The 27,924-nt window shown below is 51.1% G+C and overlaps 8 protein-coding genes across 8 annotated transcripts; 3 read left to right on the top strand and 5 right to left on the bottom strand.

The window, feature by feature from the left end:
- Nucleotides 1-222: 222 nt before the first annotated feature.
- Aud_008200 (putative phenol 2-monooxygenase) lies at nt 223-2,472 on the bottom strand (the record flags this gene model as incomplete). Its single annotated transcript, XM_043293077.1, has 7 exons — nt 223-1,200; nt 1,261-1,490; nt 1,541-1,575; nt 1,628-1,903; nt 1,930-2,108; nt 2,177-2,390; nt 2,441-2,472. 7 exons carry the CDS (start codon nt 2,470-2,472, stop codon nt 223-225), a joined length of 1,944 nt encoding a protein of 647 aa, XP_043149012.1.
- A 1,778-nt stretch (nt 2,473-4,250) lies between these two features.
- Nucleotides 4,251-5,003, top strand: ccpA (the record flags this gene model as incomplete). Its single annotated transcript, XM_043293076.1, has 2 exons — nt 4,251-4,265; nt 4,320-5,003. The coding sequence occupies 2 exons, from the start codon at nt 4,251-4,253 to the stop codon at nt 5,001-5,003; spliced, it is 699 nt and encodes a 232-aa protein (XP_043149011.1).
- Nucleotides 5,004-5,932: 929 nt separating this feature from the next.
- On the top strand, nt 5,933-6,623 carry Aud_008198 (uncharacterized protein; the record flags this gene model as incomplete). The annotated part of the gene is made up of 2 exons (XM_043293075.1): nt 5,933-5,947; nt 5,997-6,623. 2 exons carry the CDS (start codon nt 5,933-5,935, stop codon nt 6,621-6,623), a joined length of 642 nt encoding a protein of 213 aa, XP_043149010.1.
- Nucleotides 6,624-6,946: 323 nt separating this feature from the next.
- On the bottom strand, nt 6,947-11,325 carry Aud_008197 (WD repeat protein; the record flags this gene model as incomplete). Its single annotated transcript, XM_043293074.1, has 7 exons — nt 6,947-7,453; nt 7,510-7,760; nt 7,819-8,065; nt 8,118-8,561; nt 8,608-10,887; nt 10,960-11,148; nt 11,245-11,325. The coding sequence occupies 7 exons, from the start codon at nt 11,323-11,325 to the stop codon at nt 6,947-6,949; spliced, it is 3,999 nt and encodes a 1,332-aa protein (XP_043149009.1).
- A 668-nt stretch (nt 11,326-11,993) lies between these two features.
- On the bottom strand, nt 11,994-15,339 carry Aud_008196 (Sfi1 family protein; the record flags this gene model as incomplete). Its single annotated transcript, XM_043293073.1, has 2 exons — nt 11,994-15,196; nt 15,276-15,339. 2 exons carry the CDS (start codon nt 15,337-15,339, stop codon nt 11,994-11,996), a joined length of 3,267 nt encoding a protein of 1,088 aa, XP_043149008.1.
- An 862-nt stretch (nt 15,340-16,201) lies between these two features.
- On the bottom strand, nt 16,202-19,498 carry Aud_008195 (isoleucine--tRNA ligase ILS1; the record flags this gene model as incomplete). The annotated part of the gene is made up of 2 exons (XM_043293072.1): nt 16,202-19,006; nt 19,070-19,498. The coding sequence occupies 2 exons, from the start codon at nt 19,496-19,498 to the stop codon at nt 16,202-16,204; spliced, it is 3,234 nt and encodes a 1,077-aa protein (XP_043149007.1).
- Nucleotides 19,499-19,820: 322 nt separating this feature from the next.
- Nucleotides 19,821-23,269, bottom strand: Aud_008194 (putative intracellular protein transport protein (UsoA); the record flags this gene model as incomplete). Its single annotated transcript, XM_043293071.1, has 6 exons — nt 19,821-19,904; nt 19,959-22,058; nt 22,109-22,572; nt 22,642-22,837; nt 22,890-22,940; nt 22,994-23,269. The coding sequence occupies 6 exons, from the start codon at nt 23,267-23,269 to the stop codon at nt 19,821-19,823; spliced, it is 3,171 nt and encodes a 1,056-aa protein (XP_043149006.1).
- Nucleotides 23,270-23,783: 514 nt separating this feature from the next.
- Nucleotides 23,784-27,201, top strand: rat1 (5'->3' exoribonculease Dhp1; the record flags this gene model as incomplete). Its single annotated transcript, XM_043293070.1, has 5 exons — nt 23,784-24,090; nt 24,152-24,429; nt 24,478-24,603; nt 24,659-26,475; nt 26,541-27,201. The coding sequence occupies 5 exons, from the start codon at nt 23,784-23,786 to the stop codon at nt 27,199-27,201; spliced, it is 3,189 nt and encodes a 1,062-aa protein (XP_043149005.1).
- Nucleotides 27,202-27,924: the final 723 nt, after the last annotated feature.

Here is a 27,924-nt window from a genome sequence, read left to right as displayed (position 1 = left end):
TTCGTCTAATCCTTCATTGGACCAAAGCCATGGATTTCATCTATTCGCATATTAGCTCTCAATCTTGGCTCTGCCAGGAAGCTCCGTCTGATAATACAAGCATGATAATGAAGGCATATCACGCTTGCCTTGTACTTGAAAAACACTCAGTGAGACTCTTTTTTCTTTTTTTTTTTTTCTGCTAACCGACATTCCTAAAACAGATCCATAACAGTCTTAATCTTACACATTGCTCTCCACGTTCAGGATCTTCTCGGGAGACTGAAAGATTTGCTCAAAATAACTGGTCATTCCATCAACGTCCTCTATTTTTCCAACCCATCCAATGTGCTGGTCGGGTCTAAGAATGACGAGAGCGCCTCGTACCCTGTCAACACTCCAAGATTCGTACCCTTTCCCCGTACATTGTCGGTCCCAGAAACATTCGTCATCGCTCCAAATTTTGTCGTAGGCCCATCCTCTCTCCTGGTCGAACAGTCTGAGCATTTCTGGAAAGTCGAAAAAGTCCATATCTCGCACCGGAGCACTGTGGATAGTGATCACTTCAACGAGACTGTCGAATTTCGCGCCTTCGGGCTTATACCGCTGGAGAACCGACTCAGCTGAAGCTAGACGGGTGCTGAAAGTTGAGACGCGCTGCCTCTGATCTTCGCGACGCAAATCTCCCGCGAGGAGCACAATCCGGAAGCGCCCGTCGCTTGTGAAAAGGCGTGTTGTCCACCAGGCCTGGCCGTCTGCCTGGTTACGGATCTTGGCTGGTGGGAATCTTTCTCCAGGGATCAGATTCGCAGCGATACCCTCACCTCCCTTGTAAACTAAAGAGCTGGACCCGTAGTAACAGACATATCCGTTGGCAAATGCGATGGATAATTGGATCACGTCTATCAGTGTTTCGTTGCCGTTGCTAGCGGCTGTGCTTTCTGCAGCGTCACCCTCTTGCTTCTTCACAAACAACGGTTGCAGACGGCGGTCCAGATCGATCAGCATTTGGGCAGTTCTTTTACGCTCTAGCTCGTAAGTAGCGAGTATAGAAGGACGAGCGATCCCTTTCGCGACGAGTGCCACTTTCCAGCCGATATTGAATCCATCTTGCATACTCATGTTCATGCCCAGACCTGCCTTGGGAGAATGGGTGTGGATCGCGTCTCCGGCTAGATGAATGCGCCCTTTCGTGAAATTTGACGCGAGCCGCCGACCGACCTGTAAGAGTCCTCGAGTCACTCATCGGTCTCAGAATCCAATGTTCGAGTTCAACCATACCTGATAAACTGTCCACCAGTCGCAGATCCTGAAATCAATGTCGAAGGGCCTCAGCATTTGCTTGGCCTTTTGCCGAATCATATCAAGAGTAATTGAGGCTCGATCTAGGCATGCCGAAGTGCCGTCAACAGCCTGCAGAGGAAGATAGAGCCGGACAAGCTGCCTTTCCCTCGGGATGATCAAGAGAGTGCCGTGTTCAGTTGCCACGGTGCACACGCGGCGGATATCAGCTACCAGGAATCAGCAACCGGCATATAGCTACGGGCACCACCGGCCTCACGGAAGTTTGTGATGGGAACCATATCGACAACACCCCTGACAATGAGTCAGTCAAACGTCATGCGGAACAGGGTAACTGCCACAGTACCATATGTGCTCAGTTGTGGAGCCTTCGAAAGGTATGTTTAACTGTTTCCTGGTCCAGCTGTGTGCTCCATCACAGCCAATGAGGTACTTGGCCTTCACTGTCTCGACATTTCCCGTTCTCTCTTTGCTCCTCTTGATTAGATCATCCCAATCATCACCCTTGACGTTACTTCGGAATAGTCCATTTCGCACGCCTCCAGAACCACCATAGCTGCAGGAAGGATTCGCTTCTTCCTCGCTTAGGGTTCTCAAGGTGACAGTGATAGGGTACGCATCGCTACGATCCTCGGGGTTTCATCGCACTCCAGGGATTCTGCGAGGACGCCTCTCTCGACTTCAAGGTCAGAACAGTCTTGGATGGCATCCAAGATGAAACGTTCAATTCTCCCTTGGTTCAGGAGACAGTTGCCAAAGGGCGAGATGTTCACATCGTGAATCGGATGCTGTTCTTGTCTTTTTAGTTGGCCATCCTCATCTGGGACCTGAAAGCCTTGCGTCAGCCAGTATTCGCGACCATCGCCCAAAAACCATTTGAAAGACACTGACTGACCCAGAACGTGAATTCTGCTGCCCCACAGGCTTCGTGAAGGACTCGATGCACAACTCCTATGCTATCAAGCAGCTCAAGCGTCCTGGGCCTCAGTCCATCCGCCTGCCCGGTAACCACCTTGGTGCCACGCTTGTCGATGATTCGAGCATTCACACCGCAGCGTGCCATCCAGTAGGCGGCCATGAGACCAGACGGGCCGGCGCCGATGATGAGTCTGAATGCCGATCAGTAGCATGACTTGCAACGGGGCAGAAAATGGCTTACACATCAGTGTAGGATGTAGATGACTCCGTCATGTTGTAGGAACTTCGCTCGACTTTCGGTAGTGCAATGTCATGCTACTGTTTGATTCAACTCAGAACGATCGGGGAGCGCGCCTTTTGATATATGACACCATCTACTACAGCCATGGATCTTCCGTGGAAGCTTGTCCTCTACAAGGAACCCTGAGCTGTGCAATTCCGCCGGGGAGTTGACCAGGAACTTCGTTGATAACAGAAGCCAATGGTAATGAGAGATGCCTTCCAAGGGAGTACGAGGCATGGCATCTTCAGATATCGCCCGACGATGACTTGTCTACATGTCAACCCATAGTCAGGCTGTAGACATTGGCCCTGCTGAACCTAATCGCGCATCGTCACAAGTACCCAGGCATGAGGGCAGACTTGGTGCTCATCTGGTTTCAACGCATCCTTGTCGGGTAAGCCCGCCAAGTAACCGTGCGGACTATCTGTACAGGCTTACAGGGTACAGAGTGCACTGACTGTACTCGTGTATGCCTTAGTAGTCAGTCCTTGAGCTGAACCAAGAAAAATAAAGAAAGTCGACCGCCAAGTCTGCGGAGTCCATGTTTGCTCTCGATTGCCAAGCAGACGCCTGTGTCGACCTCCGAATAGAGGAGACGGCAATAGCATCAAAGAGCTTCAGGGCTGTTCAGGCAATCAACCGATCGATGAGGCTGATCATACCTGAGCTCATTGGCTTCTCTGGCTGCATATGCCTGTAGACTCAGCTGACGTCAGGATTGAAACCTGGCCCACGGAGATCGGGTTCGATCAGCTGCTTCAACGGTGAAGCTTTCAGCATGGAAGGCAGCATAGTAAACCCGGCTAGATTCTGAGTCGATGTGTGCGAAGCTGCCCACTCCATCTGCTGAAGGTTGATTGTTGCATCATGCCAGCACACTGCCGAAGCCTGGGTTGAGGAATGCAAATGCTCACTCGAAAGGAAGTTGTGGATACTCGTCCAGATGCTCTTTTGGGAAACCCCTATTTAAGTGGCATGTATGAGCAACATCCGTCCCTAACCAAGTCCACCCATTCCCTGGAGGACGATGTCTCCGCATCGTAATGTTATCATGCGGAAGTATCAAGAATAAGAACAGTGCACAAAGTTGATCACGGGGCAAAATAGTCCCTGCCAGATAGAGGGAGCAAAATAGGGCATATAAAAGCGCTGGTGAAGTGGTGACGCTGTCCCGATTCCAGACGGCTCTCACCAAAGCTCTCAGTCTCTGAAAAGACTTTCCAACGCGGAGTACATTTTTGGGCTTCATCTCGTGTTCTGCGCCCTTGAAGGGGCTGATGCTTCCAAGAACCAGCAGAGCCAGTGATTGGTTGAGCGCAGGAGTAAATAAACATGAGGCCCCTTGCGGAGCTTCGAACGAGGACATCGGGATCCTGGGTTCACTTTTCACAATCCAAGGGCTCGCATTCCATCCCTTAGCCTCAAGTGTCAAGACTTCGCTCAAGAATGGATGCCTTGTCTGCCAACTCTACGGCACACATGCCCTTTTCCTGTTCCTGCGAATCTGCATTCCGAGAGCGCAGGCATGTGCTCTAGTCCAAGAAAGGTGTTTACCTCAAGGATGAGAGAAGTGATCGGGGCGCTGCGACGCGTTGGATTGTTGCCCTCATACAGCGAACATAAATAGACGGTCTGCGTCCCTGGCGCGCTGGCCTCTTTCGAATTTCGCGATCCATCCAAGCACCTACCGCAGTCACTCATTTAGGACGCACCCCCTCTACCTCACGCAAAAGCGTAAGACCATTCGCTCACTTAGACTTTCGACGAAATGCATTTCTCTCCGGTGAGTTCTCTCCTGCTTTATATACTGCCAGCTGGTCAATTGCTGATTGTCCAGCTTGTCACCGTGGCATGTGCCCTTGCGCTGGCGCCTACCGCCGTTGTGGCTACCACGGCCGCTGTTGCCTTTGTCACAGTCGGCTCGGTAGACACTTGCCCTAGAGGTTTGGCCCAGGAAGTGACCCCGGGACCCAAGGTTGTTACCACAGCCTACACTTGCGAAAAAGCAAAGATCAGCCATGACATGTCCGTGTCCTATTACGACTTCGACATTCAGCCCCTCAACAAGGAGACCTATAAGTGCTGCCTCAAGGTCTACGACAACCCGGCTTGCCTGGGCGCTGCTGTTATTGACCTTCCTGTCGAGGGTCCAGCGGAGGACCGGTGCATCCCTGAGTACTTGTTCGACGACGAGGTGAAGTACATCTCGTTCCAGCTAGACTGCGACCAACCCTATGCCAAGGCGGAGCCACACGGTAAGCAATACGATGAACAAGGTTATCAGCAGGCAGAGCACGCTCCTAAGCAGGAGGCTCAAAAAGATCACGAGCAGGCAGAGCACGCTCCTAAGCAGGAGGCTCAAAAAGGTCACGAGGAGGCAGAGCACGCTCCTAAGCAGGAGGCTCAAGACGATTCCGAGCAGGGTCAGCAAGCTCCTGAGCAAGCGCCCGAGAGAACGGCGGGAAACCCTGCGGACAATCTCGGCCTCGGTGATCTCACAAAATTGCTCGGTTTTCGGTGAGCGACGCGCTCGATTCAATCTGTGAGATTGGCTTGCATCTTGCATCACGGGCAGGAGTGAGTCAGGTTGATGAGAAAGGGAACTTTGCATGCACACAGTCTTGTATTTTAATTTTAATAAGCCCCTTTTCTTGCCATGACAATGTCAATCAACATACTATTCATTTCACTTTGCAGTGTCGCTACACAAAGATCGTAGATGGCGGTGTCGTCGCCAATATGAGTCCTCTATTGCTCCGTCAGCCTGGGTGTAGGGGTATAATAACCCACAGTACCACAGTCCATAATAACTCATTTTTTCGATTGCGAGAGCCAAGTTCGCACTTTCAAGGACCAACCCTACGCATAGATTACGCGATTCCTTCTGCGCAGTAGGAACACCCGACAGCAGAATCAATCAAGGTCACTTCACTGAACCAAATGCGGTCTTGACGACATCTCTCAGAGAAACAAAGCATGATAACGATATAACCCAAAGTTCTAGCACCTCATGCATTGCCGGCTCGACAGGTCGCGGTCACCGTCAACAAAAGGAACGGAATGGAATGTAAGCCATCAAGCCACCAACACCACTGGCGCAGGCCCACCATGAGCTTGGCCCGGAATGCGCGATCTGCGGACTGTAGACCTGACTTGACCATCTGTCCATCGCACTACCGTGGGCGTGTGCGTGTCGATTCATCAGAGAGAGTGGAAATGAAACAAAGTATGTGTATACGTTTCAGGCGGCTCGTGTCGTGTCAAGGTCGAGGTCGTGGCTGATTCCTGCCATCGGGACCTATTTATGATTATCATTTGGCTTTGGCTCGAATTGCGAAGGGAGAAGGGCATGCATATATAGGGCTTATGTTCTTCAGGTCTAGCAAGTGAGAGATCACGCCTCAGTGCAAGTCTCTCCCAGACTGCTGTGCTGGGTATATCGCTGGCACCATGCATTTCACGAACGTAAGACACACCTTTATTATACACGATACAAGACTAACAGTATTCGCAGTACTTCCTCGCCCTCCTCGCCATCGTGACGCCCTCACTCGCCTCCTCAGCCCCTACAGCCCGCATCTGGGCCGAATTCTTCCCCTCCTGTCCCGTCAACCGCATCCACCCAGCCTCAGCCCCAGATCACCTGCCCCACGAGGAGTTCATCTCAGCGCTCGACATCTCCCCGGGGAACTGCACGAACATCTTCGTGCCGCTCTCGTACGGCCGCGAGGTAACACACATGTCCTTCGACGCGGAAGTCGAGGTCGAAGCCGAAGTCAAAGGCACCAGACCCGAGAAATGTAGCATTGCCGTGCACGAAGTCCCCGGGTGCGTCGACCCGCCTCTCCTCAAAGAGGAAGTGAAGCATGGCTTCGCGTCCAGCGATTGCGTCCCCAGGAACTTCGTCTCGTATAACCAGGTTTGGGTGAGGTTGGACTGCGAAGAGGCAGAGGACGAGGCGGTACAGCCGACTGTACAACCAGGGCATAGGCGTGGGCCCTTGCTTCATGACCTTCCTCATCTCCATGTTAACAAGTCAATCGAATTGGCGAACCAGACTGCGCCTTTTTCGAATGGGACAGGTTCCAGTACCGCTGCCAGGCCGGTCTCGCTGCGGAGGGCGCTGCGGATACGGTTGTAGGGTCTCCTTCTCCCGATTAACGAAGTGTGGGTTGCATATGGTTGAGTCTGGTCTACCTTGGCTGTGATTTTTGACTGGGAGGAAGGCCAGCAGGAAGAGATATGACGGTTATGTATATGATCAATGTCCCAGTTATGATGTCACGTTTTCAGTAGTCTGACAATCCATGTAAAAGCCAGTTCGTGCTATACAAGAGATACAGCTTCGGAGCATGGCTCACGAAGCAGATAATTTGCGGTCAATAAGTGTATATACGTACACCAGACGCCTCCACGCTAAAAAAAAACAAGAGGAAAAAAAAAATCAATAACAACACTGGCGAATCAGAATCCGAAGTTGTCGAGTAGCGAGTTGGCGTCGGGTTCGTGGAACATCGTAGGTGGTGGTTGTGTTTTCTGTGACACAACTGGTGTCTTTGGTTCCTGCGAAAGACCAGCTCTGATCGGCAGATCTGCCACCACAAGACTGCTTCGCCGTCGAAGCATCTTTCGGTAATCGACGCCGTTTTCCTGCAGCTTGTGCGTGATGTCTTTCAAAGTTTTCGGTGGAGGAGGTACGCTCAGGAACTCCCAATGGCGCACAAGATCCAGGGCAAGAAGGTCGCATCCCATGCGGTCATACAGTCGGGCGTTGCGAATGATGAAATCCCATTCCGCTCGGGCTGACACTTGAGAAGCTCCTTTCAGTGTTTGCAGGGTCTTCTCCCGAAGTTGTTTGTACAGAACGACCAAGGCAGGATCGTTGGATAAGAATGACTTCGCTTGGAGTGGAATTGAGCCAGGGCTTCCAGGAGACAAAGGGGTAGAAGGGATCAACGTCTCGACCGGCGACTATACGACCAGTGTCAGTCAACAAGACAAGGAAGAAACAGGCAATACCCTCTTACAATCAACGAGCGGACGGCCATGTCGCGACGGCCTAGCATCCAAAAGGCCCACGATGCCATCCATCGGTTCCCGTCAGATGCGGCTTCGGGCAAAACCCTCTCTTCCAGGATTTCTCTCAAAACGGGACCGTTGTCTCCTTCGTACGCACGCGTAATAGCGATCGCAAGCTGCAGATCCCCAACCTGGTTCAAACAGACGTTGGCGGCATCGCGCAGATGGTCTGCAAGAAGGAAGAAAGCCGCCGCGTACTCTGGAAAAATGTCAGAGGTAGCTTACTCTAATTCGGGGCATGTGCAGGAAGAGCGTACCAAACCTCCGTTTCCCAAGCAGAGCATAAGCATTTTTCAGAGCTGCAGTCTTCCATCGAGGTTCTTGAAAGTCATTTGCCAGTAACCGTTGAGTGGCAGCTTGTTCGCGGTGCCAACTTGCCATCCGCCACAGACCCTGTAGAATATTCTTCTTCTTGAGCGCGATATAGAACAAGGAACAGTCAACGGGGTTCTTGTCCTCCGTCTTGGTATATTCATTGCGCGCGACGAGCTCCAATTGCGCCCGCTGTTCTGTGTTAGCTCTTCGTCGTTAACCGATGAAGTCGGGGATTGCTTACAATAGCATTAAAGTCTGTCAGCCACATAAAAATACCGCTTTCCCTGGCTGCCGTCCATTGCATCTTGCCGCCGTACTGTCTTGACACAAGGTCGGACAGGATATCTTGGCTGCCGCTATGGAACGCCCAGACAATCTCGCGCCAAGAAACCCTATCCTTATTTGCGACGCCTTGACTTCTTCGCAGCATGTGTTGTCGAAAGAACAAAAGATAGCGAGCAGCATTGTCATCCATTGACCGTCGGTGCTTCTCGACCGTGGCAACGCATTCGATTGTATCAGCTAGGCGGAACTGCTCATGGCTGGAAAGTTGTGGCAGTGCGAAGCGAGAGAGATTCTCATTCAGGGCGGCGGCAGCGTTTTCGTCCATCACATTGGAGGTTTCAATCAGATCTAGGTCGGCGTACGAGGCCTGTAATTGTTTGGAAGACGCTTGCTGCGGAATCTGCTCATGTCAACGTAAGCCTTGGATATCACAGTGCACTACTTACATCGTGCTCCACGTAGAAGTCTTCCAGCGGCGTTTCCAAAAAGCCATCAATGTCGTCACCTTCAGTGTAAAATTTCAATTTCCGATGCAGGGTGGTCAAAACAGAATGCACCAGATTGGTCTTGCCACTGAGGATGCATTGCGCCAGGAACTGTGGGTGAAAGACAGGTAGCTGACCGTTTAGTCGACTTACAACCTCGAACAAGTCAACCGTGGTCCGACCGCGAGAAGGTATGCGGAGCTGCGAAACTAAGCGGTCACTGGCGTCAATCTCGTTGTCGTAAACAAAGAGTTGGTTTCCAGCGCCAATCCCAAGGTGGCCGTTGCTAAGCCAGCAAGAATCACCGATGGGGTGAGGTGTCAGATCCCGGATCCAGATTTCTCTAATCTGCGTCCAGGATGGACGAGCATCAAGATAGTCATAACGCAACTGAGACAGTAATATGACTTTATGCGGAAAGCCTATTGCCAAGACTGACTGCTTGTCTGGCGTAGATGTCCAATCGAGATCGCGAATGACATCGTGTTGGGCGAAATGTTCCTCAAACTCCAGTTGCGCACCGTTTGTATCCCAGATTGTCAAATGAGTGCGATCCGCGTCTACCAGAGCTGCCTTCTTGGTAGAGCTCCCACTGGCGAGGGAGGGATTCTCAATGCCCGTGTCGACCGTCGAGGTCAGCAAAAACTCCACCTGGCTATTCTGCTGGTCGACCTTGGCAGTCCAGGTATGAATGACACCTCGCCTAGTATATGACAGCGCTATATCAGGCGAAAAGAGGTCGAAGAATCCCGATACTGCTTTTTGAGGGCCTGCAGGGTCAATAGGTAAGATGTACAACATGTCCTCGTCGAGACCAAGATTGAAGGTACAGAACTTCCGCAATGAGCACTGCGTAGCTGACAAGACACCGTTGGTCTGAGCTTTGCCAGTAGGTAAACATATCTCCCACGCTATTCCATTCCTATCGGCCCCAATTGTTGCGATGTAGACAACGTTGCCGCCCTTATCGGCTGTTGATAACGGAAGGACGCAGAGCGGTTTGCTGGAGAGTTCGAACGACTGAAAGGCGATCTTTCGGGAATGAAACGCGCGGACATCCCAGACAGAGATGCCATAATGGTGAAGATTGACCAAAAAGTCACCACTTTCGATCACGCAGCTACGATGAATGTGCTCGTCCGAGTAGAGCCAGCTCTTCCGGACCAAAACCGACCGACCATGTCTCCACCTTTGCTTCCAGATCGTGGCCTTGTTCTCGTTAGTCCGAGAAACAAGTGTGTCTCCAGCTGCGTTTCGAACGATCTTCTTGATCGGATCAGTATGTCCGGTCCAAGACGCTTTCAGGGCGATCCGGTTTTTGCGCGGCGTTGGGTCAAACAGGACATCAACTTGCGAATCAAACCACTCAATTCTGCCATCGAAATGGTGGACAAGAATGGTAAACGAGTCTCCCAGTGGTGTGGTCTGAAAAGCACATAACTGAGCATAGTCCTCCTCCGCGGACAGTGCAGACATGAAGGACAAATCAATGCTTTCTACGTGGAGAATGTTGAAAGCGTTCATGTTCGACTTAGCCTTGGACCCAACATCCTCCAAAGCCCACGCAGACATATGACCCTGTCCGTCTAGCACAACGCAGATTTCCGGGTTCTTGTTTGCAACTTCAATAATGTGTTCCAAAGCATGGTTCTCCGTGTTTCCTGCGCTTCGCTGCACCGCTCGTTCAGTCGCAAGACAAAACTCTCGACTATCGACAATGAAACCGTATCGACGACGCTTATTCTTCTCATCCGCAGACTCCCTCGGTTGAACAGATGCGCCCATGTCAATTTCCGTCCATAACTGGAGAGGTGACGGGGCATGATGGTCGATCGCAGCCCAGACCCTGATCTTATTGTCGGCACTCAGTGTGTAGAACACATTCTCCATGGATTGTTCTCGGTGAATCGGCTTACGCCAATGTATCCCTGTAACAACCGCCGGGTGTGGAAGATATGAAACCTCGAACCGCACATCGTCTGCACCGAAGGAGAGCCGCCGCCAAACCTTGACCATGCGGTCGTAATGTCCCGTAGTGACCACGAGTGTCGAATCGGGAGCGAACTGCGCGAACTTGACCGGGTTGGCGAGCTTCTGTTTCCATATAAGGCGTGGCACGTCATTTAGGAACCACAGTGTAAGATGCGAATTCCCCAGCAGTAGCTCGTCGGAGGAGCCCCAGGACAGTGTTCGGATTGTCTCGCCATCGTCTTCACTGCGAAAGGTATGTAGAAGGGACCACTGCATTCCAAATTCAAGCAGCAATGTCAGCAACGTGTGACCACCACCAGTCATGGGACAATAAAAACGCACCTTCAACGTTTCATGCTGGATGCCGTACGGCTGGTAAATGAACACGTCGGGCCCAGCACACACAGCAATTCTCCCAGAAGTTTCATCAATCGTCACAGCCTCGAGCGTCTCGGTCTCATTCACGTAGATGGTCTGAAGGAGGGTCTGCGGACCGCCGAGAATAACCAGCGCATGCCCGGAAATGTACACCTACGGCCAAACGCGAAAGCGACAAGGGTCAGCGGAGCTCGTAGTCAAGCAACGAAGGATAATATAGCCTCAAGAACCACAGGGATATTTGCTTACAACCACGCGGAGACCGTCCCACAGCGCTGTGCTGAAAGACTGGAGCTTCGCTGGGGGTCTCCCTGGTAGCACCGCTCGCATAGAGGCGGTCGTTGATCGAGTTGGACGCTTGTTGCGCTCGGTGGTGCTACACCATTGCCAGTAGTAGACACGTGATGACGAGAAGTTTAGTCGAAGAATGTGCAAGAATTGTCGATGAAAAAATCAGATATGCTGATTTCCGAACTTGTGGGGGAAGACAGACAATATACTCCGTCCGGAGGTGTGAGATGTTGATGTCAATCACGCTGTTTCCGCTATCTGTTCTTGCTCCACCCATAGACACTCCCGCCGTGTGACCAGAGCATGCGATCAATGTTGACCTAATCTTTACAAAGGGGAATAGTATTATCTCTAGGCAAATTGTGGTATGGCGGACTAAGCTTTGCTGCAGTATTGATTTCACGCTACTACTTAAAGAGCATCCAGAATATCCAAGAAGCAGATAAAACACCGTCTGCACCTAATTGCGTCACTCATCACAGAATCGCTGTCGCGTCTATCACTCACTCATAGTGCATATATCCAAAATCAACAGTGGCTTACGTCGATATAAATACCCAAAAACCCATGATGCACTTGACCACACGCCACGAAAACATGCAACAAGGTATCGATATGTTCATCCAATGCTCCAATCGCGAGAAGAATCAAAACAGAAAGCATATACACGAACAAAAGCCCCAAGTTCTCCAGAAGCAGATAATATCTCAAGGACGTCGATTGCCCGAGCCTCGACCGTCAGTCGGCGACTCAGGAGCTTGATCGACAAATCGCACACTTGTGCCTAAGCCGTTGCCCCGGCCATTGCGATTCCGGAAGCTTGAACCAGTCCGCGTGCCCATAGCCTCGGCACGCAACAATCGACTGGCAAACGGCGTATACAGAGGTGTCGCAGGGGTTGTAGAAATTTGCGTGAGCGCTTTGGCTCGCGCGGCTCGCTTGGACGGGGAGATCATGTAGTTAGGGGTGGTAAGCGGAGTTGCTGAGCGAACTTGGGACTCAGTACCGAAATCGCTGAGCTTGAATGGAGTCTCAGTTTGATACCAAGGATCAAAAATCGCCTCGTCGGTCCCGTTCGTGAGTGCACCGTCAAAAGCTCTTGCAGGAGTCTTCAATGGACCCGGAATGTCTCGCGCTTCCAGTCTCATCCTGGCCTTCTCTAACCAATGACGGAACATGCTTCTTGCATGTTTTCTCAAATTGCGTTCGCGCATGGAATTTGCAGTCTCGAAAGAGCTTCTGATTTGAAAGATACGAAGGCTGAGTTTGCGAAGCTGGCCGTTTGCGCGACCCAAGCCGTGCAGGCGATACACGTCATTCGCTTGTTGCTTCAAGTCGCGATACTTGGCGCATGATTCCCTCCAGCGCGTCAGTTGGCCTCGAGCAATCTGGCGGGCGTACAAGACCTCTGCTTCGTCGCAGTCCTGTACTCTTTTATCTGTCGACTCGCGCCATGTCTGCACATATTCAGCTGCGATAACCAAAGTCTTGCCCCGACAAAGGGCAATCGCTTGCTGCTCCAATTCTGCTACATCCTGAGCTCTCAAATGCCAGTGCGTTAGCGCTTTGAGAGCAAGATTAATCTTGATCTTTCGCCGCATCTTGGCATAGGCTTCCTGACGACGGCGCTTGGCAGAGTCCAATGTAGCCTTGTGCCACTTTTTGATCGTTTTGGTCGCTAGGAAGTAATACCGTGCGTCGCTAGCCCACCCCTCCAATTTCGTCATGTGTCCGTGTTTCGAGTACCAGGCCACGAGCGATTCCTGCTGAAGGCGTGGGGCATAGAATTCAGCCGCAGCCACTTCGCGTTGGCGCTGAAGCGCAAGCTGTTCCCGCCAACAGATGAACTTTGATCGGAGAAGCTCTTCGTTGCGGTACTCCTCATGTACATCGGCATGGTGCAAGAGACGTGTATAAGTGTCACGCACGTTTGTCACAAACCTAGCGAACACATCGCGCGTGATTCGTTGATCGCGAATCCTTTGCATCAACCGAAATCGTTCTGCGAGAATCCATTTGTACATGATTTCCATCTTCATGCGCTCTTCTATCCGCGCGGTCAGAGCCTGACATCGAAGTAGATCATTCCAAGCAGTCCATGAATTGCGCATAACCCTCAGTCGATCCACCTCTTTCGCTTCTCTGAGCATTCGGAGCCGTTTGGCCCATTGCGAGAATGCCGTTTGGGTAATATTTTTATCTATCGTCACGGAGACACGAGAGGCAATTGGGCGTAATCGAGCCTCGACTCTCCATTCCTCGAGCTTTTCCTGCAGGACTTGCTTGCGATCCATGGATATAGCGGCTTTTTCTGCGGCAACAACGGCTTTGGATCTCTGATACCATAGCTGCCAAGCGGTCGTAGTAGCAGTATGCTTATTCTTCGCGTCTATCTCTTGAATACGCTCCCTATTCATGCGGAACTTTCGCAGCCAGTAAAGCAAGGAACGTCGCTTGAGGCGATGATCGTACCACTGGGGGGCCCGCCGATCACAGAAACTCCAGAACCATTGCCAGTAGACCGCATGTGTCAGTTTTTTGTTATGGACAGCCACTGCTTTTTGCTCCATTTCCTTCGCTTCTCGAGCCTTGCTTCGCCAGATATTAAACGGTCTTCGCAGCGCGAATCGCTGAGCTTTCAGCTCATTGACAGCTGTGATTTCACGCCAAGCGTTGAAATACTTGACACGGAGAATATGTCGTCGGGCAGCTGACGTTTTTGCAACTTCGTCAGAGGCGATTTGCGCCCAATGCGTGAAAGCTTTGGTCATAAGATATAGATCTCTGGCGCGTCCAGCGCGCTCTTCGAGATGTTCAAAAAATCTCTCCGTCTGAGCAACCCGGCGTTTATCTTGGATAATTGTACGCCACGTCTCAAAAGCTTGCCGTAGGAGGGTTATCCTGTCGCGATTGACCGCGACCACTTCCATATTTCGGTGACTCTGTTGCGTCTGGACCGCCTTCTTCAACCACTGCGTCAGAATGCGCCGAGCGATTGCGCGCTGACGATACATATTGAATGTCGAAGCATCGCGCAGCAAATCGGAGAGTGATGGTCTATAGAGCATTTCTGGGGGTACCTCCTTTTTCTCGAAAGAGTTGTACGCGTCCTCCTGCGAGAATGTAGTGGACCCCTCACTGTCTTCATCCGAGGCTATGGAGCTTGCGGCGCGGGCAGCCCGGGACCGTGACCTCGATCGCGAAGCTTCTGCCATTCTCTCAGAACGATCTCGGTCAACCGCAGATCTGGCATCTTTGCCAACAAAAGTTGGTGTATTATCCCGCCTCTCCTCCTTAGAAGCCAGCTCTTCCATTCGGCGCATCAACTTACGCCCCACGTCCACAAATTGAGCCATCAATTGAGTCCTGTCAGGAGAGGTCCGTTGTTTCTCGGCCCGGACCGGTGTCGGCTCAGGGAATTCAGTCTTCCCTGTCTGCAAACGCGACATGGAAGAACGCGAGCTCGGGCGGTTGACGAAGCTTCTTTGCGTAATATCTTCACCCACATCATACATAGAGTTGAAGGATGCTCGCCTACGGCGCCTTGTCTGCGTGGTATCCTCTCTTGATGTCGTATCGCGATCGACCCTCCTATTGCGCAACCCTTCAATTGAGGGTTCTTTGTCCTCATACGTATCATTCGTCTCGGTGAAGGTATCATCGCCTCCAAATTCAATGACGATACCCATTTGGCGAAGAAGATTCTCAAATTTCTCGAAGAGAGAATCGCCTACGACTTCTTTGCTTCCCATCTTGAAGAGGAAGCGCAGACAGGCATGGCCTGGATCCGCGTCCACTTCATGCTCTGTAATGACCTCATCGTACGCTTTGAACAACGCCCTGAAGGGAAGTAGGTTGGCATCCGGATCCAGCTCCGCGCGGATAACGATCTGATACAAGAGGCCGACATCTATACACAAGTAAGGCAGAGATTAGACAAAGAACTCGAGTCGCAGAATCGCGACATGTCAGTGATCGAAGTTGCCTACCTTCGTCTGAAAGTGACGGGTTTTCAAAGGATAAAGCTTTACGCTGAGGGGGTTTCGGAGGCATCGAAAAGTCCGCGACCTAAGGCGCGTTTTTCGCAGATCGGTCATGGAGGCGGAAAACCAAATCATGCATTGCGGGACGCAAAGGTGACGGTAGAACAAAGATCCGCAGTGATCCGATGCTCGAAACCCAAAATCCAAGAAATCCAGAAAAATAGTATGTCCAAACTATGCAGAGCGTCGAGACAAAGACACAGAGCACCCCAGCTTTGTCCCCAGACCGAATTGTTTTGTTCGTGTCGCGCAGATGGGAATGCGTACGTCATGTGATTGGCACCGCTTATGTAATGCGTTGCCCTGGGGCCAGCCCATGGCTCTGAATTGCATCACGAGGTGAGAGAAGCTGCAGAGACATCAGTTGCAGTATTCACACCAAAAATGCCATCAACAAGGGTCAGGCCTATTGAGAAGTTTGCAAAAGCTGCTTCTAAGTGCTCTGCAGAGGTATGTTCATGTTCGCCGCATTGCTCTTACTGTTGGTATGCAAGCTAATTAGTCCTCAGGCAGCCACATACGGCAAATGCATTGTTGCTGACTACAATGCAGTGCACAAGGACATGTGTGCTAAGGAGTTTATGAAGCTAAAAGATTGCTTTTTGGTATGCTGTTCAGAAGCTATGGTTGATGCAGCTTACTGATGAAGTTAATAGGCGGCATCCAAGAAGGTATGAGGTTGTCGAGGTCAAAATATTTGTCGGGGAAATTGCACCAGGCCAGACGTACAGAGGGGGCTTCCTGGAGACTGAAGAAGTGACTGCTACGATTCATGATAGAACCAAGAAATTCGTAAACATAATTTATCTCTAGACAAATGTAAGATCTTAACTATTTTCGTGCAGCGTATCTCAATACAGATTGGCCTGAAGCTACAACTTGAGCAACCGCAACAGGAAAGTTGCCTTTTGAACTTCCTGCTCCTCCTCCATGATAAGAGCCTCCTTGTCACCGCTGGGGACCTTGCCATCATTCACGGCAACCTGTTGCAGGGGCCTGCGGACAGCCTTTTCAATGGCCTTGGCTTGCGTCTCGAAAGCCTCGTTGATACCGACACTCTCGGGATCAGAGAGAACGGCATATTCCATTCTCACATCATCGGTAGGGACCAAACCGGCCTTCTTACGCAGACGCTGAAGACGGTTGATGATCTCTCGACCTAATCCTTGTTGGGCCAATTCGGGGTATAGGTTGGCGTCAAGGATAGTCAGCACATCAGCATCAGCATTAGGTTCCATTCCCTCAGATGCAACATCCTCCTTGAGACCACGCTTCACGACAAGGTCACCCTCGACGAGCTCGATGCCGTCAACAAGAATCTTCTTTTCAGCAACAAACTTCTTCACGTCATCACTTGTGAGGGATGGCAATGCCTTCTTGACCTTCTGGGCGTCCTTCTTCAGCTTCTTGCCCAGAGTAGGCCAATCGGCACTAACGCTGTACTGAACATTGTACTTGGCCTCGTCGGACGACAAGACAAGGTCAAGGACGTTCAACTCCTCCAGGATGTAGCCTTCCAAGGACTTCACATCGTCCAAGTATTGCTGATCCTGGTGAATCACAACCAAAGTCTTCAGAGGCGACTTCAAGCCGATGGAACGGCGCTCACGGGAGACACGGGCCATCTCGATGACCTTCTGCATCCGTGCCACCCGTCTCTCGACAACCTCATCGAACAGTTCCTCGCGCACCTCGGGGAAGGGAAGGAAGTGGACACTCCGGCTGTCTTCGCCACGGAGCGCCTCGGGGATGTGGGGAAGCAGCTTCTGGTAAATGGTGTCGGTGATAAATGGTGTGAAGGGAGCAAGACCTCTGACTAGGGTATAGAGAACCTCGAAGAGGGTGTTCAGCGCATGCAGAGTATCATCAATGCCGTTCTCGCCCTTAAGACGCTTGCGGTTGAATCTAATGTACCAGTTGGTTGTGTTGTCAATCAACTCGAGTAACCGAGGAACTACTGTGTACAAACGGTATCCAGCCATCTCCTCGTTTACGAACTTCAGTAAACTTTGGCAGCTGGCCAGGATCCAGCGGTCCATCACGTTGGTGTTGGTGGTTTCAGCCTTGGGGTCGAAGACAAAGTCAACGCTGTTGTTCTTCTTGAACAGAGCTGCCTGGCCCTCAAAGAACTTGTAGCTGTTCCACAAAGGAAGGAGAACCTTGGCAACGATCTCCTTCACGCCAGATTCCTTGAATCTGAGCGGCTCGGCACGCACGACGGGAGAGTTGATCAAATAGAGTCGAAGGGCATCAGAACCGTAGCGCTGCATGATCAGCGTGGGATCAGGGTAGTTCTTCAATCTCTTCGACATCTTCTTTCCATCCTCGGCAAGAACAATCCCGTTCACAACGCAGTTCTTGAAGGGCAGGGTGCCGAAGAGATGTGTTCCCAGTACGGTCAAAGTGTAGAACCAACCACGCGTCTGGTCGAGACCCTCGGCGATGAAATCACCGGGGAAGCTCTTCTCGAATTGCTCCTTGTTCTCAAAGGGATAATGCTGGGATGCGTATGGCATGCTACCCGATTCGAACCAGCAGTCAAACACCTCGCTGACACGTCGCAGGACACCCTTGCCCTGCTTACTCGGGATAGTGATCTTGTCAACCTTGTCACGATGAAGGTCAGTGATTTCTCCTTCGTAGCCACTCAGCTGTTTGAGCTCCTCGACACTTCCTACAGCCACAACTTCCTTGAAGTCGTCGCTGACCCACAATGGAAGCGGTGTTCCCCAGAAGCGGTTTCTTGAAATGTTCCAATCCCGAGCATTCTGAATCCAGCTGGCGAAACGCCTCTCTTTGACAAAAGAAGGCACCCAGTGCGAGTCCTCAATACCCTGAAGCATTTGGGGAATGATGGGGCCGATCTTGACAAACCACGAGGGCACAGCGCGGTAGATAAGAGGAGTATCAGAACGCCAGCAGAAGGGATAGCTGTGAGTAATCTGGCTGTCGACGATCAGACGGCCGATGCCTTTGAGATGCTTGATGATGGCCTTATCGGCAGCCTTGACATGCTGACCAACAAAATCACGAACTTCTGCGGTGAAGCAGCCCGTCTCATCGACAGGATTGGGCGGCAGACGTGTTTCGCTGATAACACCACTTTCCATAGCAACGTTGTAATCCTCCTCACCAAAGGCCGGCGACTGATGGACGATACCGGTACCATCCTCAGCGGAGACGTACTCTCCACTTAGCACACGGAAACCGTACTCCTTGAACTCCTCGTAGAAATAATCGAAGAGTGGCCGGTATTTCCAGTTCTTCATGTCCACACCCTTGAAACGATCCACAATCTTAAACTTGGCCTTCTTTGGGTCCTTATAGAGCGTGCGAAGGAGGGATTCGAGAAGGATGTAGTGCTTCTTAGAGGCTTCATCGAAAATCTTAATGTACTCGAAACCAGGGTTGACGGCGAGGGCGACGTTAGAAGGCAGGGTCCAGGGCGTGGTCGTCCATGCGAGAAGACAGGTCTCCGGGTCATCTACCAGAGGAAATGAAACAACTACTGCAGGGTCCTGCACATCTTTGTAGTTTTGTTGCGCTTCGAAGTTACTCAAGGGGGTATTGAGTGCGGTCGAGTAAGGCATGACACGGTACCCACGGTAGACGAGTCCTTTGTCAAACAACTGCTTGAAAACCCACCATACCGATTCCATGAAACTGGCATTCATGGTCTAATCTCGTCAGTATAAATTGAGGCGATATGTATTCGCACCAGCATCAGCGGGATAAGGTACCTTGTAGTCGTTGTCAAAGTCAATCCAGCGGCCGAGTCTCTCAATGGTCTCGCGCCATTCAGACGCGAATCTCATGACAATAGCTCTGCACTCCTCATTGTACTTTTCAATGCCGAGTTTTTCAACGGCCTCCAAGCCTGACATGCCGAGTTTCTTGTCGATTTCGTACTCAATGGGGACACCGTGTGTATCCCAACCGAACCGTCTCTCGACATAGTGACCCTTCATCGACCAGTATCGAGGGATAATATCCTTGATAGTCGAGGCGAGCAAATGACCATAGTGAGGAAGGCCCGTCGCGAATGGAGGGCCATCGTAGAAAGTGTAGGGCTTGCGACCACGGGATAGCTCGACTTGCCTCCCGAAGGCGTTGATCTCCCTCCACCTCTTGAGGGTGATCTCTTCCTCAGCCGGGAAATCAATGGACATGACGGGCGAGGGGACAGTCGTCAAGTAATGGCTCTCGGTGCGATCTGTGGCCGGGAGCGAGGGATGGGTCGCGGGGTAGATAAAAAAAGATAATAAATGGTAGGGCGGCAATGACTCACGCCCCACGAGCCGATTTTCTGCCAAGGCTTCTTGCCCTACCGCCCTTAAGCATTATTATTACAGAGAGACAACACAGGGCAGGCTAGAATATCGCTACCCAATGGCAATATATGCTGGCGGATGGTATCTAGTTGTTTTTACATGATGAGTTGAAAGCTAGCTCGCATGGATTGCAGTACATCCTGTATGGACACTACGAACCTCATTCTTCCTCCTCGACCTCCTCCTCCTCTTCATCATCATCTTCGGCCTCAGACACGTCCTGTCCAAGATCTTTGAGACGTTTCTGGGAAGGTGACTACTTAGTGATTGGTCCGAATTCAAGTAGCTGGTGACTCACCTTATCTTGATTTCTCTTCGCTTCCAAATCCCCAAACACTATCAGGAGATCTTCGAGTTCGGACTGCGCTGCTTTGCGAGCTTCCTCCTTCTCCTCAACTTCAGCCTTGGTCTTTTCAAGTTGTGCCTGGACCTCCTTGACTGTTTCAGCAGATCTGAGTGCATCTGCTTCGGCTTTTTCTGCCTTGCTCTCAGCCTGCTTGACCCGCTTTTCCAGCTCTGACAGTTTAGATGAGTAGTCATCGTGAACAGCCTGGAGTTCTTTCTTGGACTTTTCCGTACCAGAGTCGAGTTCTGACTGTAATGTCTGAACCTTGACTCTAAGGCCACTAAGTTCAGTTTCATATTCCTGTCTGGCTGTGTCAAGTTCGGACTGTAAGGTATGAGCCTTCGCTCTAAGGTCAGCAAGCTCAGACTCGTGTCCTTCTTTGGCTTTGTCAAGTCCAGACTGTAGCCTCTGAATCGTGTCGCTGAGGTTAGAGACCTGGTCGGCATGCTTCGCCTTGTTTTCGTCTAATTCTGAGCGCAGACTTTGGATTGTGCTTTCAAGGTCTGCTACCTGGGCCCAATGTTGTCCTTTGCTTTGGTCTGCTTCGGATCTCAACGTTTGAATCGTCGATTGTAAGGTGCCAATTTCGCCTGCACTTTGTTCCCTGACGCGGGTAAGCTCCAATTCTAGCGACTGAAGTTTCTTTTGAAGATCAGCGACTTCGGCATCGTGCAACTTCTTGACTTTCTGGCTTCTCCTCTCGTATTCTGCGGAGGTTTCCTTGAGCTGGTTGTCGATAGCTCGAAGTTGATCACCATGCTGTTTCAGCAATGCGTTGTTTGCATGTTTGTGTTGTTCTTCCAACCTCGCCAATTCTTGTTCATGAGTTCGTTGCAATGATTCATTAATCTGCCGTATTTTGGAAGCCTCAGAGCTGCTCAGGTCCTTGGACTTTCTGTGTTCGAGCTGCTCTTGCTCAAGTTGGTTTCGCAAATTGAGTAAGTCAGATTCGAGCTTCTGCACAGCTTGGCTTCGTTCTTCGAGCTCAGCCCTGAGCGAATCGACCAGTTCTCGCGAAACTCCCCGCTGAATGCCATTTGTGATGACCGATATCTCAAGCCCGGGTTCGCGATCAATAGCCCGAATCAACCGGCTGAAGTTATCTTTAAGGAATTCAATGAACATCCTGTCAAAGAAAATATCAGGTAGTCCCGTGTCAAATTGTCCTCCCACCGTCTGCGGCAAGACCTCGAAGTCCCGGACCATGGGCGATTCTCTGAAGCGAGTGATCTTGTCAATATACTGCTCTCTGCCTAGCTGCTCAAGCAGTAACTTGTGCAACGTAGCCCGAGGAATAGGCGAGTCCTTCGTGGAAAACTCGTAGATGATTCCGAGTAAGATCGTGGTCAGGCCAGGCACGATTACGTTGGAGACACCCCGATGCTTAGTTTCTTGCAATAAGCTTTGAACGCTGCTGCCCTCTCCAAGAAAATCATTGACAGCATCTGGCTCTTCGAAGAGCCACCCGGACAGCAACATCAAATAGCCTACCGTGATTCTCTCGTCATCGCCCCTTTTCATTCCTGTAATTAGGTTTCCCAGAATTGTTTGGATGCAGGTGATTACTTCTTCGCCGCTTTCAGCGTCGCCCTCGGTCACTTGCATGGCTATCGCTTTTGCCTCGGCATTATCAAACAGCAAGTGGAACATTAAGACAGATGCAATCCACACTTGATAAGGATCGGAATTTCCTCGAGCATCCGGCGGGACGAGCAGAACAGTCATGATATTCGGGATTTGATCCTGCCCGCTGAGGTGTCCATCAATCGCTCTCCGCAACACGTGGACGCGAATTCCCGGATGATTTGCAAAGAATGCCTTGATACACTCGCTTGCGGCCAGCCGGGCATCAAGTACCTGTATTGGTGCGGGTTCAAGGCTCAGTTTAAGCAATGCTTCGATGACGTTGACGCGCAGAACACCGTTGGCGACTTTATCCCCATTAACAATGCCGTCTTGACTAGGCTGTCGGCCCCAGAAGACCTCAATGTCCCCGAATCTCTCCTGCAGGGACGAATTTCCGCGGATCAAATCGGCGCATGTAGCCAACGCCTACAGAGGTCAATCGATGAGTCGTACCTGGAAACCTCAAAGGCACAAACCTTGGATGTCACGTTGACATTGAATTTCTGGCCAAAGGCCGCGCTCAATATTTGCTCCATCACACCATTGTTCCAGAAAGCCAGCTGATTGGCAGGAGTGTTGATCCCGCCCTTAACGAGGAACAGCTGGATGATAACTAGTAAGCCCCAGATATTCTTATCGCGCTGAGCATGCGTCCATTGGGGAACGTCCTCAGTTGGATCCTCGTCTTTGTTGACATCGGCTAGGAGTTTTGCCAATCTCTTCACGCAGCCGGTCTCTCGGAAGTATGACTGGTTTGATATATTGAGGCGTAGAAGATTGGCCAGCAAAGACAGACAGTCCTCCACGACCTCTAATCCATGCGTCAAACCACCCTCATTCTCGATGAGGGACAATACGACGTCAAAGGCATTTTCGAAGGCAACGAGTTTCTGAAATTCTTCCGAGGCAGGTGTCAAGGCAATGAGTAAAAGTAGTGCTTCTGTAAAACGCAGGCAAGCACGGTCAATCACTCGAGCATTATAAAAAGTCCAATTTCGGTGTAGCTTACCATTACGTATTGGTTCTCTGCTATCCCCCAGGGCACCAACAAGCCTGGGGATACCCAGCGGCGCAGTTAGTATACATTCCTGTGTCCTTTCTGGGCGGGCACTTGAGATCTGGAACATCAGCTGCAGCGAATACAGGCGGGAGTAGAAGTCCCGCGTATCGAGGAGATCGAGAAGTGCGGTGATATTGTCTTGTCGCTTTCGCCTCATTAGCTACACATAACCTTCGTACCATGTAGCCGGTAAATACCTGAGTGAACTCATCCGCAAGCCACAGAGCTATCTCATCAGACGCTTCGGGCTGTGAGCTACCTATCAGCAAGTTCTATCAACGGATGAAGACAATCAACGCACACTGCTCTCATCTGGGGAGAATAGCATCAACAAGGTCTCCAAGACCACCTTGATCGTGTCCACATCTTCTCGGTCATTTCTTAGGCTGTTGATCAATGGTCGTAGCGCTCCAGATGCAACAGAGGCTGGATAAAGCTTTGAGAAGCTCCTCAGTCCTTGTATGGCCGCGCGTCGATCCTCCAGTAAAGTCGCACTTTGCAGTCTACTGCTCAGAGTGTTGATTGTGTCCGTTGCCGTTTGTTTGGCCGGCGCCTGTGATTCGAGGATTCGGAACATCGCCACGAATTGATCGTAGTATCATGGTCACCGCCGACCGAGGGCGTAGCAGTATTTAGGCATTGAATAGTCCGACAAAATAAGATTCACAATTTCAATTGTGTGGTCATCACCGCAATACTGATGTTATTCTGGGATAACAGCTGTCTAGTGGCTCGAACAATCAATGCCAAGGGGCCGCTAAACGCCGGAACCGCGACAAGAAAAGCGCCGAAATCCCGCCTTCATCTTATCGCAGAGACTTTCAGACAACCGTCCTTTCACTGATGCACGATTTGCTAGGGTTTTGTCTTCGCATACTGTACTAGTATCAGATGTTGGACGCCTGATCTTGATGCGACGTCTTTAAACGAGGATAAAGCTACATATTGTCCCGGTCGTTACAGATCTGCGACAAGGAGAGGCTAGTGTCGAGGCAGCTGATAGAGCGGAGCAGCGATTCATGAATCTGATCATTTCTACATCATAAATTTACATTTGATCTCATTCATAGCCATAATTCACTCTCGCCATCATGGGTGTTCCGGCATTGTTTCGATGGCTCTCCAACAAATACCCCAAGATCATCTCCTCGGTCATTGAAGAGTTGCCCTACGAAGTCAACGGCGAAGAAGTTCCCGTTGACACTACTAAACCAAACCCCAATGGGGAGGAGATGGATAATCTCTACTTGGACATGAATGGTATCGTCCATCCATGTACCCATCCTGAGGGCAAGCCGCCACCGGCGAATGAGCAGGAGATGATGGTGGAAATCTTCAAGTACACTGACCGTGTGGTGAACATGGTCCGTCCGAGGAAACTTCTGATGATCGCTGTTGGTATGTGACCAGGCCTTTCTGATTCTCTTTGATTTTCGACTAACTTCTGTCACTCCTACAGATGGTGTCGCGCCGCGAGCCAAGATGAACCAGCAACGAGCACGTCGATTCCGATCGGCCCAAGAGGCGAAAGAGGCGGATGAAAAGAAGGAGGAGTTTCGCAAGATGCTCGCTAAACAGAACGGCAACAAAGTGGACGAAGAGATACAGGAAGAGGTTGTCAAGAAAACATGGGATAGCAATGTCATTACTCCAGGAACGCCGTTCATGGACATTCTCGCTGCATCTCTTCGCTACTGGATTGCTTACAAGTTGAATACCGACCCAGCTTGGGAGAAGGTACGATATTTCGGCGGGTCTAATGCGAATGCATGCTAACTACTATAGCTTAAAATCATTATTTCGGATGCGACTGTACCCGGAGAGGGCGAGCACAAGATCATGGAATTTATCCGATCGCAAAGGGCGGCACCCGAGCACGACCCGAACACTCGTCACGTTATCTACGGATTGGTGGGTTGTACACTGCGCATTACCTGATGCATACCGCTGACGATTTGTCTTGTAGGATGCCGATTTGATCATGCTGGGTCTTGCTACCCATGAGCCCCATTTCAGAGTATTGCGTGAAGACGTCTTTTTCCAGGAGTCTCGGGCACGAACCTGCAATCTCTGCGGTCAACAAGGTCACAAGGCAGAGGAGTGCAGGGGTCAGGCGAAGGAGAAGAATGGAGAATTTGATGAAAAGCAAAAAGGTTCCTCTCTCAAACCATTCATCTGGCTCCATGTTTCAATCCTCAGAGAGTATCTCGCTGCCGAGCTGTATGTGCCGCAACAACCATTCCCATTTGACCTCGAACGGGCTTTGGATGATTGGGTCTTCATGTGCTTCTTTGTAGGAAATGACTTCCTGCCTCACCTACCGTCATTAGACATCCGTGAGAATGGTATAGATACTCTGATTGCAATCTGGCGCGATAACATTCCCGTCATGGGCGGGTACCTGACCGAGGATGGCCATGTCGATCTGAAGCGGGCTCAGCTCATCCTGCAAGGACTCGCAAAGCAGGAAGATGCCATCTTCCGGCGCCGTAGACAAGCAGAGGAAAGAAAGCTCGCCAACGAGAAAAGACGGAAACAGGAAGCAAAGGCTCGGGAGGAAGAACGAGCCAGGAAGCGACGAAGAAGCTCTCCCACTTATGATCCCATGGATTCGCCCGTCGGTCGCCGTGCTCCTCGTGGCGGTGATGCAGCGCCGCCGAATCAACTGGAGCTGATCACCCCTGGTCGAGGAGAATTGACTCGACAGACAAGGGAACTCACTCACAGTATGGTAGTCAATCGCGGCGCTGTTTATCGGGCCAATATGGCAAATAAGAGCGCAGCTGCCGTCTTGAAGAGCAAGCTGATGCAGGGCTCTCAAAACGATCAGTACGTTGAGGAGAAATCTGAGGAGGCCACGTCAAACGACGGTGAGCCTTCACAGGATCAGCAGGATCAGACAGATCAGACGGAGCAAACTTCGCCATCGGTCCTTGGCAAGAGAAAGGCCGATCTCGTGGAAGAGGACACGGAAACAGGAACTCCAGGCAGAGACTCGCCTGCTGTGCCTGTTGCTGCCAAGGAGGACGAGATGCCTCCCGACACCGTTCGCCTGTGGGAAGAAGGATACGCCGACCGGTATTACGAGCAGAAGTTTGGCGTCGACCCCCAGGACAAGGAGTTCCGCCATAAGGTTGCGCGGGCATACGCGGAAGGTCTTGCATGGGTTCTGCTGTATTATTTCCAAGGATGCCCGTCCTGGACTTGGTACTATCCATATCATTACGCACCCTTCGCCGCAGACTTTGTGGACATTGGCGATATGGAGATAAACTTCGACAAGGGAGTGCCATTCAGACCATTTGAACAGTTGATGGGAGTTCTCCCAGCGTCCTCCAATCATGCTATTCCTGAAGTTTTCCACGACCTTATGAGCAATCCAGAGAGTGAGATCATTGATTTCTATCCGGAAGATTTTGCTGTGGATTTGAATGGCAAGAAGTTCGCTTGGCAGGGTGTCATTCTACTGCCCTTCATTGATGAGAAGCGGCTCCTCGCCGCCATGGAAAAGAAATACCCACTTCTCACTGAAGATGAAAAGCTCCGCAACAGTGTGGGACGAGAGGTGTTGTTGCTTTCCGAAGCTCATCCATTGTATCAAGACCTGGTGGCCAATTTTTATTCGAAGAAGCAGGGCGCCCAGAAGTACAAGTTGAACATGCGTATCAGTGACGGTTTGGCGGGCAAGGTCGAGCGTAATGAGGCCTATATCCCTCATAGCTCTCTACCATCGTCACTCGAGGAATATGGCATGCCGCCTTTGGAGGATGATCGGTCCTTGACGTGAGTCTCACTTCCGTTGTCTCATCTCTTTTTACACCTGACTAACGTCAAGACTTTTACCCTAGTGTAACCTATGAAATCCCGAAGTCAAACCACGTTCACAAGTCCATGCTTCTTCGAGGTGTGAAATTCAACCCTCCGGCGTTGGATAACGCAGACATCCAAGCAGTCAAGCACAAGGCTCAGAACTCTGGAAGATCCTACGGCGGTGCCCCTTTGCGCGGCGGGCATAGAGGCGGACGTATCAACTATGCAAGCGACAGGCCTAATCCTTTCGCTGCGCATCTCGACCCTGGTTTCGTACCGCCCGTTCCTGGTAATGTTGGTGGCGGTCCTATGATGCCTTCGGGCTGGATCCCACCAGTTCCTGGGTCCACTGGCTTCTCCAGAGGCCCTCCCCCTCCTCCACGTGGAGGAATGTCTGGTTCGCATCATCGGCCCCCATACGGGCAAGGGCCCGGTCAGTACCACGGCAATCATGGCCAGGGCGACCATTATGGTCAGAGCCAGCAAGGATACTATAACCAGTCGTCATATTACAACCAGTCCAATCAATATAATGGCAGGTCCTCCGACCATGGTGGTAGCGGAGGATACAGAGGCGGCGGAGGCGGCGGAGGATACCATCGTGGAGGTAACTCTCGTGGAGGCGGTTATCGCGATCAGCGCCAATATAACCAAGACCAATACTCCTCCAGAAACTCCGGTGGATACGGTCGTTACTGAGATCTGATTTGGTGGCTTGTCTACGTCTATGAGTCTGACCACTATCCGATGAGGTACCTTTCGGGGACCGCGGATTTGGCTGCAACGACACTCAACTGGGACCACGGAGTTCCGCTGGCGACATGGGCAAGAAATTACTTAGTATCAACACCCAGAAACTATACTTTTGGCAGCAATTGGAAATCTGACGTTTTAGCACGCCTCTTATCTCATTTGCGTCTTTGTGAAACTAAATATAAGTATGAGTAGAAATAATGGCATGATCTCGCAGTCAAGTCACGGTGATGCAAATTCTTAACTACTCCGTACCTTACGGAGTACCATTGAAGTACACCGGAGAAGCCCTTACCGCCGCGACATCGGAGCGGGAACGGTGAGTCAATCTGGGGATTTCTCACTTTGACTTCCACAAGTCAGCACTCCGTTGAAATCCTGGTTCTTTCCGATCATCAATACTCTGATCAATTGGTTTGATACTGGGTCCATTCTCTTCGGTCTTCTCCTTTGCTACTTTGCTCATCGCTTGAGTACTTGGCGAAGCTCCAGGTATCCCATTGCCCCGCTCAGAATTTCGCCGATTTCATTTCTCCAGCTGACTCTTGACCTCTTCACCTCACTCCAGTATTGGTCCCATTAGAACAAACGTAAGGGCGGCTTGCGACTGGACACAGAATGCAATAAAATACGAAGGTCGAATTGCCCCAGAAATCGTTAAATTCGATC

The sequence above is a fragment of the Aspergillus udagawae genome, assembly GCF_001078395.1.
Source record: "Aspergillus udagawae IFM 46973 DNA, scaffold_6, whole genome shotgun sequence".
NCBI lineage: Eukaryota > Fungi > Ascomycota > Eurotiomycetes > Eurotiales > Aspergillaceae > Aspergillus > Aspergillus udagawae.
The sequence above is the reverse complement of the archived record's forward strand: the minus strand, read 5'-3'. Positions and strand labels throughout refer to the sequence as shown.